This window comes from Narcine bancroftii, chromosome 6 (genome assembly GCF_036971445.1).
Source record: "Narcine bancroftii isolate sNarBan1 chromosome 6, sNarBan1.hap1, whole genome shotgun sequence".
Classification (NCBI taxonomy): Eukaryota; Metazoa; Chordata; class Chondrichthyes; order Torpediniformes; family Narcinidae; genus Narcine; species Narcine bancroftii.
The window spans coordinates 84,858,785-84,881,232 of NC_091474.1; the positions used below are offsets into that span (position 1 = coordinate 84,858,785).

Sequence of the window (22,448 nt, forward strand, 5' to 3'; positions counted from 1 at the left end):
AAATATTGTAATTGTGATAACCATGAGGAGGGTAAGCTTTTTTCATAATGTTATTGTTTAAAGATGAATGTATATTTCAAGTAAAGAATGAATTCGGGGAGCTCAAGTTAAGGGTGGGAAGACTAAGCAGTAGATAGGTGCATTGGGCACTTTTCAAACTGGCGGGGGAGTTGGCGTCAGTTGGTGGGGTGGGTAAAGGTAAGCCAGGAGGTAGAAAGAAAGGTGGGGGGGGGGGTTGGGTGGATATTTAATATACTTTTTTAAATTGCTGGTTTTAGTGTTTTTTTTACTTTGCTGAAGTTTTATTTCAAGCACGGAGTCACACAAAAGGGACGAATATTAAGAGTCAAAGGTCAAGAAAAAAAGTGGGTAAGGTTATTGGGAAAACCCTGAGGTAATGGAATAGATTAATTCCCCCCCTTAAAAAAAGAATTTTTTTTAAAAACAATAAGCTAACACCCCGTAATGATAAGGCAGGGAGTGTGAATGTGGTAAAGGGACTGAGTGCAGACAATGTGCTTTTCTTTTCCTTTCAGGTTTTTGGTTCTTTTTTGGAGGCGTATTCATCGTTATTTCTTTTCCCTTTTTGGGTCGTAGAGATAAACTTTTCAAGTCTATTTGTCGCGTTGTGCAAGAGGGGGGTTGGGGGGTGGGGATAAATACAGACATAATATATATGGATATTGGAAAGATTAAATTGTTGAATTCCTTGAGTCTATAAAAATCAAAAATAAAATATTTTTTAAAAAGTATGCTGAGTACAAACGCTAACCAGCAACAAAACATTTTTAGGTCAGTTCAACTAAGGCAATGTGTCAGAATCATTATGGGATTAAACATGCTAAATTCAATAAAAGTGTATTTAATGTTTCTCCAATTTCCTATGTGTTGCAGCAAATCTGAAATTATGTTTGTGTTCAGCTTGAAGTTGCCTATCGTAATCCCCAATTTTTTTTTCAGGAAACAAACCTTTTGAAAAATATTTCCCTCCAGTATTATCAGGTTGTTACCTTTTATCTCACCACCATTTGTGGAGGTTGCTGTGCACAGCGACCACCATATTGTTGCAACAATTACCACCTTTAAAAAGTACTTGATTGGTTGTGGGATGTCCTGAGATCAAGAAAAATGTTCAAGATAGGCAAATTTTCAAACTCTTTGAAAATTCCTTGCCCTGTCTTCTGTTGACAGCAGCTTGGTGACCTCAAAGATCCACTGCAAGGCTCTGGAAAATGTGGATAATTTCCCTCATTTTCAGAGGGTACCAACAAAGGCAGAGGTGGAAAATGAAAACAGCCAGGCCTTCAGGGCATCCTTTGGGCATCTGATGGAAAGTATTGAAAGATCAGCACAAATTTCCTGGCAAGCAGCATTGTCCTTCAACCCTCCTAAACCATGAACTACTTCTAGCAGACAACTCTCTAGCCACAGGACAAATGACACTAAAACTGGTCTTCTGAAATTCTCCACATCCATATGCAGGCACAGCAAACCAATGTCCATGTTCTTGCCTAGGTAGGGGTCTCCAACGACACTCAGTCCACGAGCAGGGCATGCCTGACACCAGATTCCCTCTCCTTTGAGCTCCTTAAGGGAAGTGAAAACCAGGAGAACAGAGGAAGTTCAAGAAAGTTGTCAAAGCCCACACCGAATCACAAGAATCCCTGGCCCACAAATGGACAAAACACAGATGAAAAGTTTCCAGGCAGAGAGAACCTGCATCCATTTTTCAGAACATGCACAATTCCAGCAGAAATAATAGAAGACATGTGTAATAAAATTACACATAACGTGTCAGAAGCCATAGAGTCTTGTCAGAAGCCATAGAGTCTGACAGGGATTATGGTACAGAAACCGGTTCCTTGGTCCACAAAGTCAGCACAAACCTTACACCAATCCTTACACTAATCCCATTTTTTATTCTCTCTGCATTCTCATCAACCTGCCCCAGATTCTACAACAATAGTGATGATTAGTGGCCAAATAACCATGTCTACAAAACATAGGAGTAGAAATAGGCTATTCAGTCCATCGGGTCTGCCCCGCTATTCAATCATGAATTCATTTCCCCACTCAGCCCCACTGTCTTGCCTTCTCCCTATAACCTTTGATGTCCTGGCTAACCAAGAACCTATCAATCTCTGTCTTAAATACACCAAAAGACCTAATGTCCACCATCGGCAACAAATTCCACAGATTAACCACCCTCAAGCTAAAGATATTCCGACGCATTTCTGTTCTAAGCGGACGCTCTTCAATCCTAAAGTTGTGCCTCCTTGTCTTAGTCTCTCCCACCGTGGGAGAGAAAATTTTCAACATCTACTCTGTCCATGCCTTTCAACCTTCAAAATATAATGAGATCCCCATCATTATCCAAAATTCCAATGAATACAGGCCACGACTCATCGTAGAATAATCCTTTCATTCCCAGAATCATCCTAGTAAACTTCCTCTCAACCCTTTCCAACTTTCACCTTGTTCACCACTGCCTCAACATACAAGATAAAACACAAATGCTGGAGAAACCAAGCAGGTCGAACAAAGATATAACAAAGCATGTATAGCAAAGATAAAAATACATAACCAAAGTTTTGGGCTTTGAGCCCTTCATTAAGGTAAACTTTCAACAGGCAAGTTTATCTTCAGACCATCCTGCATGAAAACTCCCAGGTCCTTTTGCACCTGGTTATTTTAAATTTTCTTCCCATTTAAAAAATAGTCTGCCTGTTTATTTTTTTTGTACCCAAGGGCATGGCTGTATACTTTCCAACACTACATTTCATTTGCAATCTACACATCAATAGCGTGTGGGAAGAAACCAAGCACCTGGGGGCCACAGGGAGAGCATGCAAACTCTATACTGACAGCACCCAAGGTCGGTGGATCCTGATCTGTGAATTCCGTATCAGTCACCTCAAAACCCACAAAAATTGAATGACCTTCTACAAGAGGGAAAAAAAACCTTTTTTCTATCATTATCATTCAGGAGATCTTCAGATCGATACTTACTGAGCTTCAATGTGCCGTGCCGCATCAATAATCTTCTTTGTTGCTGAAACATAACTATCTTCACCCATATACATCATCGTTGCCCAGCAAGCAGCAATGATCCCTCCTGGTCGCGATCCAGCTATTGTGGGCGATGCATAGATACCTCCCTGCCAGTCTGGTGCAACAAAAAACTGGTAGTGTCGATATTTCTTGGCACAGTACAGTACAACTGATGAACCCTTGGGTGCATATCCATACTGGGGAGGAGGGAAACCAGAGTCAATGAGGGGGAGAAACAAAACATGAATAAAAAACTCAGTAATGCAGAATTCTCAGGTGCTACTTCCACGTAAATCTGAACAGTTCATAAATACCGTATATTTTGACATATAATACGACTGGCGTATAAGCCTAATTTTAAGGGTTTTATGGGCAGGAGTAGCAATGGCTTACTGCTCCTGTGCTCCCGGCAGGAGTGGGAACCTCAGCCTACCAGGAAAGAATGACGACGGCAACCTCAGGGTCCCACATAGGAGTGGTTATAGCAGTGCCCAGCAATGGGGCGGTGTCAGGGAGCACTGGCGCCAGTGGTGGGGAGGAGCTTCCAGCATTGACTTATACACTGAATTGACATCTATCTGGTTTTTTATTTGGTGAATTTAAGGTCTCAAAAGTATATCCAGTGTATAAGTCAACCCCCCACCCTACTTTTGAGAAATTTTTTTCTGGTTTCACAACTCGACACAGACCGAAATATACAGTAGTTTGTGCAGGACTAAGATTTGCATTTATATTCCTGCCACACCTTTGATTGAACCCAATCACATAATATGGTTACATTAGCCAGGTCATATTTATTGCCCAATCCCAATTGCCCTTGAGCTAACCAGACTCAAGGTTGGTTCGGAGTCAATCATATGAGTCTGCATCTTGAGTCATAGAACATAAAAGTTACAGGTCCTTAGGCCCACGATGCTGTGCTGACCCATATATACCGACCCAATAAAACTAAACCTTCTCTACCTCATAACCCTCTATTTTTCTTTCATCCATGTACCTGTCTTGGAGTCTCTAAATTATCCCTATAGTTCCAGCCTCCACCATCACCCCAGGCAATGCATTCCAGGCAGCCTCTGTGTACACAAACTTACCCCTGATGTCTCCCCTGAACTCTCCTCCCTTTACTTTGTACAGATGTCCTCCAGTGTTTGCTATTTCCACCCTGAGAAAAAGGTGCTGGTTGTCTACCTTATCTATGCCTGTCATAATCTTGTAGACCTCTATTAAGTCACTCTCACCCTTCTTGGAGAAAAGCCCTAGCTCTGTTCACCTTGCCTCATAAGACATATTTTCTAATCCAGGCAACATCTTGGTAAATCTCTACACCTTCTCCACAGCTTACACACCTTTCCAGTAATGAGGTGATCAGAACTGAACATTATATTCTATGTGCGATCTCACCAGAGATTTATAGACTAGCAATATTACCTCGCAACTCCTGAACTCAATCTCCCGATTCATGAAGCCCAGCCTACCATAGGCCTTCTTAACTGTCCTCTCAACTTGCGTAATGACTGGAGAAAGATGGCCATTCTCCTTCACTGAAAGGATTCTGGTGAACAGGATGGGTTTCCAACAACAATATAGTAATTACCTATTCCAGACTTGGCTAACTGAATTTAATAGGAAGAAGATTCAAGTAGTTTTCAGAAGCTCTCTTGCCACCAATTTGGTTTAGATTTTTGCCACTTGTTTCACAAATAATGAGATTCTTTAGCTCACTAAAACTGCCCTGTCCTTCATGACAACCACTCCCTCCTGCCCCGTAACTCCTCATGCATTGTGGACAACATCTACAAAATCTGCCTTGCCAATAGGTCATGGCTTACTTCAAACATGGACATCTACCTTCCAATGAAACATCAAGTACTGGGAAGTAAACCACCCACAGGCACCTCACCATGCCCCACACCTTGTAAATATATCACATTTCTTTATTGTTGCTGGGTCTAAAATCTAGAACTTCCCACCCAATAACACTGTGGGAGCATCTGCAACACAAGGATGTTAACAATTCCTGAAGAAAAATCACTGCCATTTTCTGAAGGACTAATGGAGAAGGGCCATAAATATTGGCCAACCAAACATGCCCACAAGCATAAAACATGGCTGCCTCCTGACATTCCTGGCCAGTCTTGTGTCCTCCTCTCACTGTCCATAAACTACCCCACTTTTCCCCATTCATCATTCTTGCCCACCTTGTGGGTGTCAGCAGAGATGCTTGTCACTCCCTTAACACGGAAATCAAAGGGTGCCAGTGAATAACCAGCCTTCTCCATGAAGACTATAAGAAAGCCGCCTAGGCAGGCATCCACGTGCAGAGGGATTTGGTAATCCAGGGCAAGCTGAGAAACCAAAAGAAAAAATTAATTCCAGTGTCATTTAATGGAATTCCAAACTATCATTTAGACCATGAAAACAAGAGTTAGATCTTTCAGTTCATGAAAAGGACACTCAGCCCATCATATCTGTTTGTTTTATTTTTTAATTTAAATAAAGCACTGTAAAAGGCCCTTCCAATTTACAAGCCCACACCACTCTGTGACAGATTATGTTGTATTTGTATTGTATATAGATAACTTTTTGGGAGATAAAGTATGGCAGGTTTTGTCGTGTAGGTCACATACAAACACTTCAAAACAGATCTCATTTTAAATACTTGAGCTCTGCTCAAGCCCTTGCAAAATTTTTGGGGAATGCCCAAGAGACTTCACTAATGGATTGTTGTTTTGAAAAGCAACAGATGAAAGAGATCAGAGGAGTAGTTCAGAGTCGCAGGCTGTCTGGGAGTGCAGCTTGCCGTTCGTTCTAAGAGGGTCATGTGGTTTTGCAAGCAGAGAGAATTGAACAGCTTTTTCTCAGAAAGAGAGAGACAGAGAGAGAGAATTCAGTTTTGCAGCTTTACAGTCAGCAGCAGCAGCTGGGACTGGAACAGGACAAGCTGGAAAGCTTGTGGAAAAACACCATTTGGAAGACGGGTTGTGAGTGCTTAGTTCAGCCTGGTCAAAGCCATTGTGCTTCATACAAGAGGAGAAGACTGGCTGCCTAAGGTTTCATTTGAAATAAGGGAAACAAAAAGGAACTCTGGTGACATGAAAGAAAGAGATTATCATCTGGAAAACCCTGATGGGACAAGTTTCTTCAGCAAGACACTGATGTGGCTGATTACAAGGGATCAGTTTGTGTCCAACGAACAACAAATATCTCTCTGAAAACCGACAAGAATCTTCCGGAGCGGTAACCATTTACCTTTCAAGCACCAAAGCCTGGGGAATTTCATAAATGTTAAATTCTGTGCACAGTATAAGAAATGCTTACAACCAGTAAACTTGGAGGAATGAGAAGTGAGATTGGACTGTGAATCAAAGAACTTTTCTGAACTTACATACACGTGCGCTTAGAATTAGAAGGGGGTTAAGTTAGGCTAAAGTTAATAATGAAAAGTTAAAGTGTGATCCTGTTTTCATGTTTAAAGATAATTAAAAGCAACTTTTGTTTAAGTAACCATTTGTCTTGGTGAATATCTATTGCTGCTGGGTTTTAGGGTCCTTTGGGCTCATAACAGCTCAATTACATTCATGAGACCAATTAACCTACAAACCGCATATGTTTTGAATGATAGGAGGAAACCAAAGCACCCAAGGAAAACCCACGCAAAAGCGGGGGAGAACGTACTCACTCATTACAGAGAGCGGCAAATTCAAACCCGGGTCACTGATGCTGCTATGGCGTTGCACTAGACACTACTCTAACTGGGCTCCTTTTAACTTCTTTACAGAGATCCTTGCAATTCCCTCTGAAACTGCTCAGTCATTGCACCAAGACTTGGATTGGCTGGTGGTTAGAGGAGCCCTCCTAGTCAGATCCTTCCTTTACAACTGAAACATCACTGACCATGCACTTTATCCTCGAGATGATTACAGTGGAGTAGAGACAGTCGTCCACCTCTTTGCTGAATGTAGATTCACTAAGAGTGCGTGGAGAAGGATGCAAGCGTCCTGGTCACGGTTTATCCCCTACAGCAGCGTGACAGCGGACTCTCTGATCTGTGGGCTCTTCCTGGGAACGCACACCGAGACAGACATCCAGAGCTGCTGGAGACCATCAACTCGGTGAAAGATGCACTTTGTTCTGCCTGAAATTTGTTGTTCTTTCAGCACATGGAAATGTTAATGAGAGACTACTGCTATCTAGCTCTTCCAGCATGCTAAGGGAAGCACAGAGGCTTGGTTCAGCCAACGTGAGGGTGTTGTGGGGTAGGATCACAGACTAAAGTCCTCCCATTACTGGGCACTGAGGGGTTGAGACCAAGGGAAAGTCCCATAAACAACAGTGGTGGTAATGGTGTATTAAGAGAACAAATGTAACAATGTACAGTACAACTCCGATTATCCAAAATGGTTGGGACCGGGCCCATTTCAGATAAATCTTTTTTTTTGAAAACTGGTCATTTTTTAAAAACAGCCCACTAGCAACAGCAAATCACTTGTAACAGTGTTTAAACAACAACAAATAACAAAGCAAGGCTTTTTAAACATTAAAATAAAGGTTAATTCTCACCAAAAAAAAAAATGCTGGCCACTGCCCATCACCGACACTTCCCCTCCGAGGCCCCATTCATGCCAGGAGCCTAATGGTCCCGTTCCTGCCCGGGAGCTTGAGGTCCACTGCTGCCGGCACCGGGAGCCTGAGGTCTGCTGCACTGCTACCAGGAGCCTGACGTCCCCAGTCAGTTCAGCTCCAATAAAAATTTGGATAAATGAGGATTTCAGTAATCCTGGAATATCCAAAAAAATTTTTTTTAATTTCGCAAAATTGATTTTGGAGAATCCAATTTCAGAAAATCAGAGTTGTACTGTAAATTGACGGGAATGTTTTGCTATGATTGACACGATGTGTGTGAAAAGACTTTGAACGGTTTATTTTTTGTGAATAAAATCTATTTTTGGAAACACACCTTGGCAACCTCTTCAACTGGGTCCATGATTCCGTGTGGAAACTGAGGTGCTGAGCAGACCAGCATAACCGTGTTCCTCGAGATGGCCCTTTTCATAGCCTGGAGAGAAAAGCAGACTTGCGTCACAGCCACTCACTTCAAAACTTACAAAAACAATAAACACATTTTAACACAGTGCACAAGAAGATAAGAAAACAGGTGTAGGCCATAGCCCTTCCAGTCTCCCCTGCTGTTTAGGACTGGTTTAACTGAACTTTAAGATAAAAGGAAACAGATTGGACAAGTGGATAAGATGTCCCAAAACAAAGGGAATTAATCCAAAAGTTAGAGTCGGACCTTTCAGGAAGAAGTCAGGAATCACTTTAACAAGTGGTAGATGTTGGAATTCTCTTCTGTACAGGGATGCTACTTTAAACCTGCATTAATGCATTTCCATTAGCCAAAGTATTAGACCAGATACCATGATAACAAGACCCAGGAAGTTAATGTCCTGTTCTATCGATTCTAGTTTTCTCATTTCCAACATGACTAAGCGGAGTTGGGCTTAGATTTGGAAAGAGACCTTGAGTGCAAGGATCTTGGACAGGGAAGCAGTTAGCAGGCTGGAGAGTTCGGGTGGCAGTTTTCAAGGCTGAAGAGTCATGGAGGCACAGCACAGAAACAGGCCCTTTGGCCTACCATGTTCATCCTGACCATCAAATACCATTGTACCAGCATTTGGCCAGTAGCCTTCAATGCATTTGCAATTCATCCTCCAACCATGTGCCATATATTTCTGATCCCTGAAAAACAGAATTTCTATTTTGAGGAGGGTGGAATTTTATAATGGTGAAAGGGATTGGGTATTTGCTGGGTAACCATGAAAGATATCAGCACAAGGGTGAGGATGTGATCAACAGTGTAGTGAGGATGAGAGACTGGTGAGTAAAGCTTCAGGGGATAGATGAGGAAATTGAATGTTGAGCAAGAGATGTTAGAAGGAGTAGTGTTGGGAACAATTACTCCCACCAACATCCCTTGCTCTGCATCAGTTTCTCCACTCTACAGTTTAGCATAGCAGTTAGCGCATCACTGTAACAGCACCAGCAATCGAGACCAGGGTTCGAATCCCGCACTGTCTGTGAGAAGTTTATTTGTTCTCCCCACGTCTGCATGGGTTTCCTCTGGGCACTCCGTTTTCCTCCCACCCTTCAAAATGTATTGGGAGTTGTAGGCCAATTGGATGCAATTAAGCGGCACGAGCTTGAGTATCAGAAGAGCCTGCTACCAGGTTGTGTGTCTAAATCAGTAGTTTTCAAACTGCCCCCCAAACTCACATTCCACCTTAAGTAATCCTTATGCCATAAGAGCTCTGTAAGGGGTTGCTTAAGGTGGCATATGAGCGGAAAGAAGTTTGAAAACCACTGTTGTAATGTACCTAATTGACTCGTTTATGTGCACGGTTTCATAACTCCAAAGGAAATGGGCCAACGACAATTTTTCTCAAGTAAAATATTTCAGGAACAATTGGGTCTGGAGCGATAGTTCTCAACCTTCCTTTCCCACTCACATCCCACCTTAAGCAATCCCTTACTAATCACAGAGCCCCTATGGCATAGGGATTACTTAAAGTGGAATGTGAGTTTAAGGGGTCAATTTGAAAACCACTGGTCCAAATGAATTAATTTTAAAAGTCATTAAATTGCATGTGTTATCATTCACGGGGGCGGAAGCTCTTCAAACAAGTGTTCAATAACAGGAGTTCTAGTTTTTTTTTAATTGAAAGATGGGCAGTTTTTGCATAAAGGTTTGCAAGCGAGAGCACTGTGTACAGAGCAACTGGTTCTGTTGAGGGATTGCAGTAGTGTCTGAGCAAAAATAATAATCAGACCTGACTGAGCTCCTGCTTTCCACTTCGAGTTTGTAAATAAGTGTTGTGCACAAAGAGAATAGACAACTCAGGAAATTGCAATTTAGCATGCAGGACACAGATTAGGGAAGTAATTAGAAACACAAATTAGACTAGTGTAAGGTGACACAGCAGGGTGTGGTATGTTTATTCTTTCTCTTATTTCATGAGTTTTATTTTCACTAACAATATTGCCCCTTTCCTGTGAATGTTCATCCAACCCAATGGGTACAACAAGATATAAAAATGGATTTCCTGCATCAACAACACAGACTGAGCAGAATTATTCAACAACTGATCCAATCATTCAATCCTTTTTTATCCATACCAATTAAAAAAAAAGCCAAGATTGTTAGTGGTGACCACAGGGGTGATCAGGAAAGAGGAATAGGTGTCACAAGATTCAGACCACCAGGTCAGGAACAATTGCTACCCCTCCATCATAAATCTCCAAAACAACCAAAACTTAATAAGAGACTCATTTAAGGACTTGTACTTTTTTATTATTGAATACCTATTCTATTTTTTGCAATTTGTTTCCATTTCTTTCTTTGATTTTATTGAGTTTTTTTTTTGCACTACCAACAAGTCGAGATTCTGCCTAGACTGCAGGAAAAAGAATGTGATGTTAGTGATCTGACAATAAATCTGAACTTTGAACCTGACAGACTGTTGGATCAGCACAAGAAGGAAAGCATTTGAAAATCAAGGCCTCAGAGAAATAGTTGACTGAAATCTTGAAGGAATAGGTGGTGGAGGACATTTTAGCAGTATTTCGATGAGCACTTGGATCCCTTGGTGATGGTCTATATGCTGGTAAATAAGATTAGGATAGGTGAGTAATTGATATTGGCATGATGTGTTTCAGTGAAACATGAAAGTCTGCACACATCGTGATTGTAGTAAAAACACAAAAATGCTGGAGGAACTCAGCAGGTCCCGGAGATAAAGATAAATCAACGTTTCGGGCCTGAACACTTCTACATCACAGTCTGCAGACATTGTGAATGTAGTCAAAATACAAGAAATGCTCAGTATGATATTTCTACCTCCAACAGACACTGTAAGACCAGCATTTCTGTGTTTTTATGACTTGCGTTTCAAACTTCTAAGTTCTTTCCGAAAATAATGCTGTGGATCTGGTGTTGCATATGGACTAGGGCAGGTAATGAAAGAATCGGTAGATAATCAGAACAAATTATGATAAGCAGATTTTCTTTGTTCAGGTTTCATTGTCACCATTACTGATCCCAGGCTTTTCATTCAGATTGGATTTATTTAATGACCTGAAATTGAATTCCTATGGCTGTTGCAGAATTTAAACGGTTCCTCCAGATCATTAATCCGTGCTCCAAAAGGGCATGGAAATTTATTATCATCTGATTGTACAAGTACAACTGATGGAAAAAACAGCTGTTCAGCAGCTCAAAGGACAAGGTAGTTGAATTGTTGACCAGGTGCAAGGACAAACCCAAGAACCTGGTGCATTTTCTTTGAGATATTACAAATATGTGGACCGGGATTTAGGATGGAAGGATAGAAGATACGGAAACTTGTTTAAATAAAAAAATCTTGGAGATGATTCCTCACTACATTCCCTGCACTTTCTGTGCACTTAATCCTCATTTTTTTTTACATGTAGAATCCATGAATTTGAATGCGGGAGGCATGACCAGACTCAATAAATCTTAAGTGCTAGTATTTGAATAAGCCACATGAGCAGGCACCTACCTTCACATCCACCTGCATTGTCTTCTTATTCAATGGTACGTGGACAATACTCATGCCAAAGTAATGGGCAGCCTTGTCAAAAGCAGCATGAGCACTTACTGGAGCGACACTGGGTTTGAATAAAAATAAGACACAATTCAATGCGAATCCAAACCTTTTTGGGTTACCATCAGCCAAGGTCAGTAACTGGAGAAACTTAGCAGGTCATGCAGCACCCATAAAGGGTAACCAATGTTTCAGGCCAGGGCCCTTGGCCAGGTCTTTTATTTCCAATAGATGCTGTGTGACCTGCTAAGTTTCTCCAGCACAGTTGTGTACTCAACCTCAGCACCTGCAGACTTTCTTCTTTAACTTAGATGCCTTGCATTGTTGCTGCTTCTTTCAAATTCCCACTTGCTTCAGGAAGTGCCACCTTCAGATCAGCCATTGCTGCTTCACTGCTAATTGTGCAGATGAATATGCATGATCTGCATTCTCAACCCCCGGAGACTGGGCCCAGACTGGGAAATCGCTTTGTTGAGCCCCTCGGCTCTGTTCGCTGCAATAGCGGGAATCTCCCATTTCAATTCCCCGTCCCATTCCCTTGCTGACATGTCTGTCCATCATCTCATGCACTCCTTGACTGAGTTCACCTACAAATTGGAGGAACAATGACTCATCTTCCACCTGGGCACCTTCTAACCAGATGGCATTAACATCGACTTCACTGAATTCCATTAACACTATGATGGATAATATTATGTTATATTGTGCATATATGAGTTTTTGGAGGAGATAGATTGTGGGGTTTTAGTTAGGTCACAAACAGATACAAACACTTCAAAACAGATTTCATTTGAAATGAAAGCTTGGCTCAAGACAGACACTCCGGGTCCAAGTGTTTTTGCAAAGACAATACATTTCATGGGACCAAGGTATTGGTGTAACACTATGAGATTTTCACAAGGAGCTGCAAATAGAAGGGCCCATCTCAGGGAACTGATAAGATTTTTCAGGGATTGGTTTTGGGAGACAGCTATCTGTTTTGGTGGCAGTTTGCTGCTTCTTCGAGAGTCATGTGGTTTTGCAAGCAGAGGATGAGCCCCCCCAATGTTATGGGGCCAAAGCACCACAAAACCCATCAGCAATAGAAACTCACCAAGACAAATGGTTACTTAAACAAAAGTTGCTTTTAATTGTCTTTAAACATAAAAACAGGATAAAATTTCAACTTAATACTGTTAACTTAACCCCCTTCTAATTTAAAACGTGTGCGTGTGCGTGTGTGTGTGTGTGTGTGTGTGTGTGTGTGTGTAAATTCAGAAAAGTTCTTTGATTCAGTCCAATCTCATTTCTCATTCCTCCAAGTTCACCGATATCAGGCAATTCTTATACTGTGCACAGAATTTAACATTTATGAATTTTCACCAAGCGGATTGCTGTCTCCCAAAATCAACTCCTGAAAGATTTGATCAATTCCCTGAGATGGGCCCTTCTATTTGCACCTCTATTGTCTTTGCAAAAACAGTTGGATCCGGAGCGTCTGTCTTGAGCCAAGCTCTTGCATTTCAAATTCAATCATTTTGAAGTGTTTGTTTCTATTTGTGACCTAACTAAAACCCCATAATCTAGCTCCTCCAAAACCACATCTCGACATAATATAATATAATCCGTCACAACACCCCTTCCTTTCTTCTTCCCTTTGTTGCCTTTCCCCCAGCTCTATTTCTCTGCCCCTCTCTCCTTTCACAGAGACAAAATCAATTCTCACCTCTCATCATATCCAATTAACACCTTCAGTTAGTCTGGACTCCTACTAACCACCCGCCCCCCCCCCACCCCCGCCGCCCCCAGCCATTCTACAGTGTATATTCTGAGGCCTTCCTGTTCTTGGCTTATTCCTTGAAGAATAGCATCACATCAACCCTCCTAAAATTCTGTCAAGGGGCCTCGAGCAACCAGCTCGGAAGTGGGGGGGGGATTCACTGCATAGGAATTACTTTGACGCAGTTCTATAGAGTGCTCATCAGTCTATATCCTCCTTTCACATTTGTAAATGATCATGGGAATGACAGAATGAAAAAAAAAACATTTCTTTTCAATCTAGTTCGAATCTGGTTGAATGTAGTGAGATGTACTCTGAGCTACTTTCATGGGACCAAGGTATTGGTGTAACACTATGAGAGAACAGTACTGCAGGCAAGGCCCAGCCAGCAAAGCTTCAGAACCTTCAAATCTGAACCCAAATCTTGGCAAATGTACAAAACAGCTGACTTTCACATAAATACACTTTTTTTAAAAAAAAATTTATTTTTCACACCATAAACCACATTGACCATGATACATACATTTTCCTTTTCAAATATATACAGTGTCATTTTCTCCCCCCTCCCTCCTCCCATCCCACCCTCCCTACCTCCCCCCCCATCCATTTAAAGTACAAAATCTAAGATACATTAAACCAGTCAAACAATGTTGTCATTCAATAAAAATAAACAAGAAATTCCACTGAGTCAATTCTTTTCATTTCCTTCTCCTTTCATTAATTAAGGTAGTGAATGTCCCCGGTAGGTTTTCTCTATTGTGTTTCACGTAAAGCTCCCATATTTGTTCAAATATTTCAATATTATTTCTTAAACTATATGCTATTTTTTCTAATGGAATACATTTATTCATTTCTATATACCATTGTTATATTTTCAAATTATCTTCCAATTTCCAGGTTGACATTATACATTTTTTTGCTACGGCTAGAGCTATCTTAACAAATCTTTTTTGTGCATCCAAATCAATTCCAAATTCTTTGTTTTTTATGTTACTTAGGAGGAAGATCTCTGGATTCTCTGGTATATTGTTTTCTGTAATTTTATTAAATATTTGGTTTAGATCTTCCAAAAATTTTTCTACTTTCTCACATGTCCAGATTGCATGAATTGTTGTTCCCATTTCTTTTTTTACATCGAAAACATCTATCAGATACTGTTGGGTCCCATTTATTTAACTTTTGAGGTGTAATGTATAACCTGTGTATCCAGTTATATTGTATCATACGTAACCTCGTATTTATTGTATTTCTCATCGTTCCAGAACATAACTTCTCCCATGTTTCCTTTTTTATCTTTATATTTAAATCTTGTTCCCATTTTTGTTTAGTTTTACCATTTGTTTCCTCATTCTCCTTTTCTTGCAGTTTAATATACATATTTGTTATAAATCTTTTGATTATCATTGTATCTGTAATCACATATTCAAAGTTACTTCCCTCTGGTAACCTCAGACTGCTTCCTAATTTGTCCTTCAAGTAGGATCTCAATTGGTAATATGCCAGCACTGTATCTTGAGTTATATTGTATTTATCTTTCATTTGTTCAAAGGATAATAATCTATTTCCTGAAAAACAATTTTCTATTCTTTTGATCCCTTTTTTCTCCCATTCTCTAAAGGAAAGGTTATCTATTGTAAAAGGGAGTAACTTATTTTGCGTCAATATTAGTTTTGGTAATTGGTAATTTGTTTTATTCCTTTCTACATGAATCTTTTTCCAAATATTGAGTAGATGATGTAATACTGGAGAACTCCTACGTTGTACCAATTTTTCATCCCATTTATATAATATGTGTTCAGGTATCTTTTCCCCTATTTTATCTAATTCTAATCTAGTCCAATCTGGCTTTTCCCTTGTTTGATAAAAATCTGATAGGTATCTTATAGGCTCTATAATAATTTTTAAAGTTTGGCAGTTGTAAGCCTCCTTGTTTATACCATTCTGTTAATTTATCTAGTGCTATCCTCGGTTTCCCCCCTTTCCATAAAAATTTCCTTATTATTTTCTTTAACTCCTTGAAGAATTTCTCTGTTAAGTGTATTGGCAATGCCTGAAATAGGTATAATATCCTTGGGAAAATGTTCATTTTAATACAGTTTATCCTTCCTATTAGTGTTAATGGTAAATCTTTCCAATGCTCTAAATCGTCCTGTAATTTTTTCATTAGTGGATAATAATTGAGTTTATATAGATGGCCGAGATTTTTATTTATTTGTATACCTAGGTATCTTATTGCTTGCATTTGCCATCTGAATGGTGATTCCTTCTTAAATTTTGAGAAATCCGCATTATTCATTGGCAATAATCTTGTAACCCGACACTTCTCCATATTCCTTCAATTTCTTATATAATTCTTTTATTGATAGTTCTGGTTCTGTTAAGTATACTATAACATCATCCGCAAATAAACTGATTTTATATTTTATTTTTATCCCTTTTATATTATTTTCTGATCTTATCAATTCTGCTAGTGGTTCTATAGCTAACACGAACAATAAGGGTGATAGTGGGCATCCCTGCCGTGTTGATCTGCTGAATTTAAATTGGCTTGATATATATCCATTTACTGTCACTTTCGCCAATGGCCACTTATATAATGCTTTAATCCAATTAATATACTTCTCCGGTAAACTGAATTTTTGCAATACTTTGAATAAATAATTCCATTCTACTCTGTCAAAGGCCTTCTCTGCGTCTAAAGCAACTGCTACTGTTGGCGCTTTACTCCCTTCTACTGCATGAATTAAGTTAATAAATTTACAAATATTGTCTGTTGTGCGTCTTTTTTTAATAAATCCAGTTTAGTCTAGATTTACCATTTTAGGTACATACTCTGCTAATCTGTTTACTAATAGTTTAGCTATTATCTTATAATCTGTGTTAAGTAATGATATTGGTCTATATGACGCTGGTGCGTGTGGATCTTTCCCTTGCTTTAGTATTACTGTAATTATTGCTGTTTTACATGAATCTGGTAAGCTTTGTGTTTTATCAATCTGGTTGATTACTTCCAGGAGGGGAGGAATTAATAAATCTTTAAATGTTTTATAGAATTCTATTGGGAATCCATCCTCTCCTGGTGTTTTATTTTTTGGTAATTTTTTTATTATCTCTTGTATTTCTACTATTTCAAATGGTTCTGTTAATTTATTTTGTTCCTCTATTTGTAATTTTGGTAGTTCAATTTTAGTTAAAAATTCATCTATTTTCCCTTCTTTCCCTTCATTTTCAGTTTGGTATAATTGTTCATAGAATTCTCTAAAGTTTTCCTTGATCTCCATTGGATTATATGTGATTTGTTTGTCTTTTTTCCTTGATGCCAATACCATTTTCTTAGCTTGTTCTGTCTTAAGCTGCCATGCTAGAATTTTGTTTGTTTTTTCCCCTAATTCATAATATTTCTGTTTTGTCTTCATTATATTCTTCTCCACCTTATATGTTTGTAGTGTTTCATATTTTATTTTTTTATCTGCCAATTCTCTTCTTTTAGTTGTATCTTCCTTCATTGCTAATTATTTTTCTATATTTACTATTTCCCTTTCCAACTGCTCTGTTTCCTGATTATAGTCCTTCATCATCTTGGTTACATAACTTATTATTTGCCCTCTAATGAACACTTTCATTGCATCCCATAGTATAAACTTATCTTTCACTGATTCCGTATTTATTTCAAAGTACATTTTAATTTGTCTTTCAATGAATTCTCTAAAATCCTGCCTTTTAAGTAGCATGGAGTTTAATCTCCATCTATACATTCTTGGAGGGATGTCCTCTAACTCTATTGTCAATATCAAGGGTGAATTGTCCGATAATATTCTAGCTTTAGATTCTGTTTTTCTTACTCTATCTTGCATACGAGCTGATAACAAAAATAGGTCTATTCTTGAGTATGTTTTATGTCTACCCGAGTAATATGAATATTCTTTTTCATTTGGGTGTTGTTCCCTCCATATATCCAAAAGTTGCATTTCTTGCATCGATTTAATTATAAATTTGGTTACTTTGTTCTTTCCGTTAATTTTTTCCCCAGTTTTGTTCATATTTGAATCCAAATTCAGGTTGAAATCCCCTCCTATTAATATGTTCCCTTGCGTATCTGCTTTCTTCAAAAAAATATCTTGCATAAATTTTTGATCTTCTTCGTTAGGTGAATATACATTGAGTAGATTCCAAAACTCCGAATATATCTGACATTTTATCATTACATATCTCCCTGCTGGATCTATTATTTCCTCTTCTATTTTAATTGGCACATTTTTACTAATTAATATAGCTACTCCTCTTGCTTTTGAATTATACGACGCTGCTGTTACGTGTCCTACCCAATCTCTCTTTAATTTCTTGTGCTCCAATTCAGTTAAATGTGTTTCTTGCACAAATGCTATATCAGTTTTTTCTTTTTTCAGTAAATTTAGCAGTTTCTTCCTTTTAATTTGGTTATGTATTCCGTTAATATTTAAAGTCATATAGTTCAGCGTAGCCATTTCATACTTTGTTTATCTTCCCTTTCCGTTTCTCCATCATCACCTTTCCTTCTTATCCATTTCTGCTTTCTTGTTTTGAACACTTTATAAGACAACATTTCTAAAACATCAAACATTTTCCTTATTCTCCTATTTAAAACTTCTTTAACCCCATTCTCCCCTCCCCCTCCTGAGTTGCCCTTTATCCCTTGTCGGGCAACCACATCTCCCCTCTCCATTTGGATTGGCGAATTCACTCGCAAACGTCAACTGATTTTGTAGTGACCGTAACTCCTCCCCACCCAGCCCCCTCCAGAAAAGATTTCAATTTTCATATGTAACAAAGGTCACTCTTTTAATTCCCTCCTTATTCCCTCTATTCCCTTTCCCTCCCTTATTAATTCTTGTCTATACTCTATATATTTTCCTCTAAATACGGATACATTCATGTATCTTTCTTTGGCTTGGCTTCGCGGACGAAGATTTATGGAGGGGGTAAAAAGTCCACGTCAGCTGCAGGCTCGTTTGTGGCTGACCAGTCCATATATACACACTATATATATACACACATATACCCCTTTACACACATACATATAGTTTGTGGTCATTTTTACTCTCATTACATGTCTTCATCGCTCTGCTTGTTTTGTAGTTGTTCTGCAAATTTCCTTGCTTCCTCTGGATCCGAGAATAATCTGTTTTGTTGCCCTGGAATAACTATTTTATGTACCGCTGGGTACTTTAACATAAATTTATATGCTTTTTTCCATAAGATCGTTTTTGCTGTATTGAACTCCTTCCTCTTCTTCAGGAGTTCAAAACTTATGTCTGGATAGAAAAAAATTTTTTGACCTTTATATTCCAGTGGCTTTTTGTCTTCTCTTACTTTCTTCATTGCTTTCTCCAATATATTTTCTCTTGTTGTATATCTTAAGAATTTTACTAAAATGGATCTTGGTTTTTGCTGCGGTTGTGGTTTAGGGGCTAATGTTCTATGTGCCCTCTCTATTTCCATTTCTTCCTGTAATTCTGGTCTTCCTAGGACCCTGGGGATCCAATCTTTTATAAATTCTCTCATATTCCTGCCTTCTTCATCTTCCTTAAGGCCCACTATCTTTATATTATTTCTTCTATTATAGTTTTCTATTATATCTATCTTCTGAGCTAACAGCTCATGTGCCTCTTTAACTTTTTTATTAGATTCTTCTAATTTCTCTTTTAATTCCTCTACTTCCGTTTCTACAATTGTTTCTCGTTCTTCCATATTTTCCACTCTTTTTCCTATCTCTGACATGGCCATTTCTATTTTATTCATTTTTTCTTCTGCATTCTTAATTCTTCTTTTTATCTCATTAAATTCTTGTAATTGCCATTCTTTCACTGATTCCATGTATTCTTTAAAAAAAGATACATCCATTGTCTTGCCTTTCTCTTCTTCTTCCACTTCTTTCTGTTCTTCTTCTTCTTCCTCTGGATTGACCATCTGTTGTTTCCTTGTTTTCTTTTTACCCTCTTCTTTCTTGTTGTCGTTATTGTCTGTGTTCTGCACCTGCTGCTGTGCTGCAGGTGTCTCTCTCAGCTGTGGAGATCGACTCCGCACCTGTTCCCCCCTCCCGTCAGTGTGTTTTTTTCATGCGCGGTTGCACACTTTTACTCGGCTCTGCGAGCCATTTTTGTAGTCCCGAGCCCGGGACTTCCACTGACCTGCGGGAGCGGGCTTCTCTCTCCGCGGCGGGCCTCTTCGGACAGGTAAGGCCTTCACCTTCTTCTTCCGACATTCTTTCTTCCTCTTTTCTTCCCGTTGTTTTCGACTTTTCTCTCTTCGCTGCCATTTTCTTCTCACCTTTATTTTTACTTTAATATAAATTTTAATCTTGTACCTTTGTGCTTTGTGTGTTTTTTTTTAACTTTTCGGGAGAGGGCTGGAATTCCCTGACCGGCCACTACTCCATCACGTGACTCCACCCCCACATAAATACACTTCAAACACTTCCAATTATGTTAAACTCTGAGAGGGTCAGTGAAAGACTGTGAGCAACAGAAGCCCAATATAGAAGTCTACTTAGGATTATGTTAAAACAAGTCTCGACTACAGCCACCATGAATCAGACCTAAGAAGTTGCAGAAAAACCATTAAAAATTATAAATGTTGGAGGTTTAGTTAATCTCTCCCTTTCAACACAGACACCTTCTTTCATACAAGCAAGATCTCCACATTCCTCCAATTCTGTCCTTTTGATCCCTCCTCTCCTCAGTTGCCAAGGCTCTGAGCTCTAGAACTGCCTCCCTAAACTTGTCCCAGTTCTCAACCTCTAATTTCCTCGTTTTTTATTAAAAAAAGAACAAGGAGCAGGAGGGGAGGGGGGTGGTGAGTAGGGGGTAAAGGGGAAGGGAAAGGGGACGAATGAAGATTGAAGGTCAATATTGATGCATTCTGTCTTGGCAGTTTTCAACCAGAAGACAATGTGCTGCTCTTCCAATTTTCATGTGGCCTCAATCTTAGGCCATAGACAGACATGTCAGTGTGGGAATGGGAAATAGAATTGAAATGGTTGGCCTCTCGGAGATCCTTGCTGTGACTGGAAGAGATGCTTGACAAAGTGATCCCCTAGTCTGCTTTCAGTCCTCCAATGTAGAGGAGGACACAGCGGGACCACCAGATGCAGTAAATGACCCCTGCAAATTCACAGGTGGAGTACTGCCTCTCTTGGAAGGACTATTTGGGGCCCCAACTGATGGCGAGGTGCAAGGTATAGTATTTTATGCGATCTGAGATGGGGGACTGATGTGCGCGTATGGGGGGGGGGGGTGTGTGTGTGGGGGGGTCATGCGCGCAGACGTGCATGGGGGCACGTGTGCGGTGTGTGTGTTGTTATGCCAGTGGCTCCTTTTCCTCACAGCCAAATAAAAGTCTTTTGTTACAGTTCTCGGACTTGCTGAACTTGTTCTCATATCACAGGTTGGTGCTGGATTAGGTACAGGTAAAAGTTGCTGTAAGTGACAAGTGCAATGTGAATTGTACTCACTTTTGGATGAATGAAATGCTTATTTTGTGCATTGAATGGGTCACAATACAACACATGGCAGACCTGTGAACATGATATTTATTTCCCAATGTGCAAACCCAGCACATTGTGTAACAAGTAAAATGTGGTGTCAGACAGCTGCTTTCAACAGTACATTATGTGTGTAAAAAGAACAACCCTTCCTTTAATCAATAAGCTATAATCGCATCCTTCAAGACAGACAGATCATGTTATCAATCTTCACACACAAGCTCTTTGTATCATCACTGCACTAACGGGACCATTTATTTAAAACCCTCAAGTGTTAGCTGAATTTAGACCATCTCTAATGGGACTTTCAAACAAACAATAGATACCTACTGAACAGATTTTTTCCAAATTAGAACTGTAGCCGTTTTCCAGTGGAAGTTATCGTTTGTTTAAGAGATGTAAATAATCTTCTCCACCATACATAATAGGTCGATATCACAAAAGGTCATCATGTTTGTGTCACCTCAGGCTGCCTAATTAATCCCATTCTCCTGCCCTTTTCCCATCAGTTCTAACCTTTTTATTTTCATGTATTTACTTGTGTTCCTTTTGACAGATGTAATTCCATCTGTAATTGCATTCTAGACTTTGATCTCTCTGTTGATGTAGCAAGCGAAGGCATGAAACATATTCTTGCCCTATCCCAATGAAGTCTTCCAGAATATGTGCCAAACATATGGTTTGAGGGCAGAGTTATGGTGATAGACAGAAAGCCACTTTTCATAGGCCAGCTCAGATTTTCTCTGCCTTACATAAGCCTGCAATTCTTTTGAAGAATCAGACATATAATACTTTTACAAAGATATTTTCACACCACAGCTCTGACATTCACCACTTTTACATCTCAGTTCTACCTTGACTCTTTCCCACCTACATGCCATACCCACGATTTTCCTGCTTTCCTAAAGTCCTTCCAAACCCAACACCAGTGAATCTAACAAGTAAACACTCACAGGCCTTCGCATTTGTGTTATAAATATTTGCAAACCTTAGCATACATTGTTCATTTTGATCCTGAATGGTGACTTCCCTTTTATCCTGGAGCTAAGCTCCACCCCCACCAGGCTCCAACTCTGGAATCTCCACTGAGCAGAAAGAGCTTCTCAAATTTATTTTCTCGGCTCTTACATTTTTCAAAGGCTGCCTTTCACTTTTGTGTGCAATGGCCAACCAACTCTCCTCATGGGTTGACACCCTCACCCCAGGAATCACCCTAGAGAACCTGGTCCCTGTAACACCTTCATGCTAAGTTGATTTGTGTGATTGGTGAAACTGCTGTCAATATTCCAGGTTTGATTTCACCTGCAGCAAAGCAAACTCCCTTGCAGTAAACTCCAACATAACATGCATGTTCCAAATTGCTGCCTTTACCCACACACCAAGAGTACACCAAGATCCCTGTCAAGAAATGCAGTGTTTTTGTGCAACAAGAATATCTATTCAAATGCATTTTTGGCTTCAAGGATCATCAAAATAAATAATCTCAGTCCTGGATCTC

General features: G+C 39.6%; 1 protein-coding gene across 1 annotated transcript in view; it reads right to left on the minus strand.

Moving 5' to 3' along the window:
* sgpl1 (sphingosine-1-phosphate lyase 1) overlaps positions 1–22,448 on the minus strand; it is a 96,430-nt gene that overhangs the window by 18,740 nt on the left and 55,242 nt on the right. Inside the window, exons 8-11 of the mRNA XM_069885580.1 lie at positions 11,628–11,736; positions 8,009–8,107; positions 5,250–5,396; positions 3,010–3,248 (exon numbers count right to left, since the gene is read on the minus strand). Coding sequence (XP_069741681.1) covers positions 3,010–3,248; positions 5,250–5,396; positions 8,009–8,107; positions 11,628–11,736 — 594 coding nt within the window. The remainder of the gene's footprint in view (positions 1–3,009; positions 3,249–5,249; positions 5,397–8,008; positions 8,108–11,627; positions 11,737–22,448) is intronic.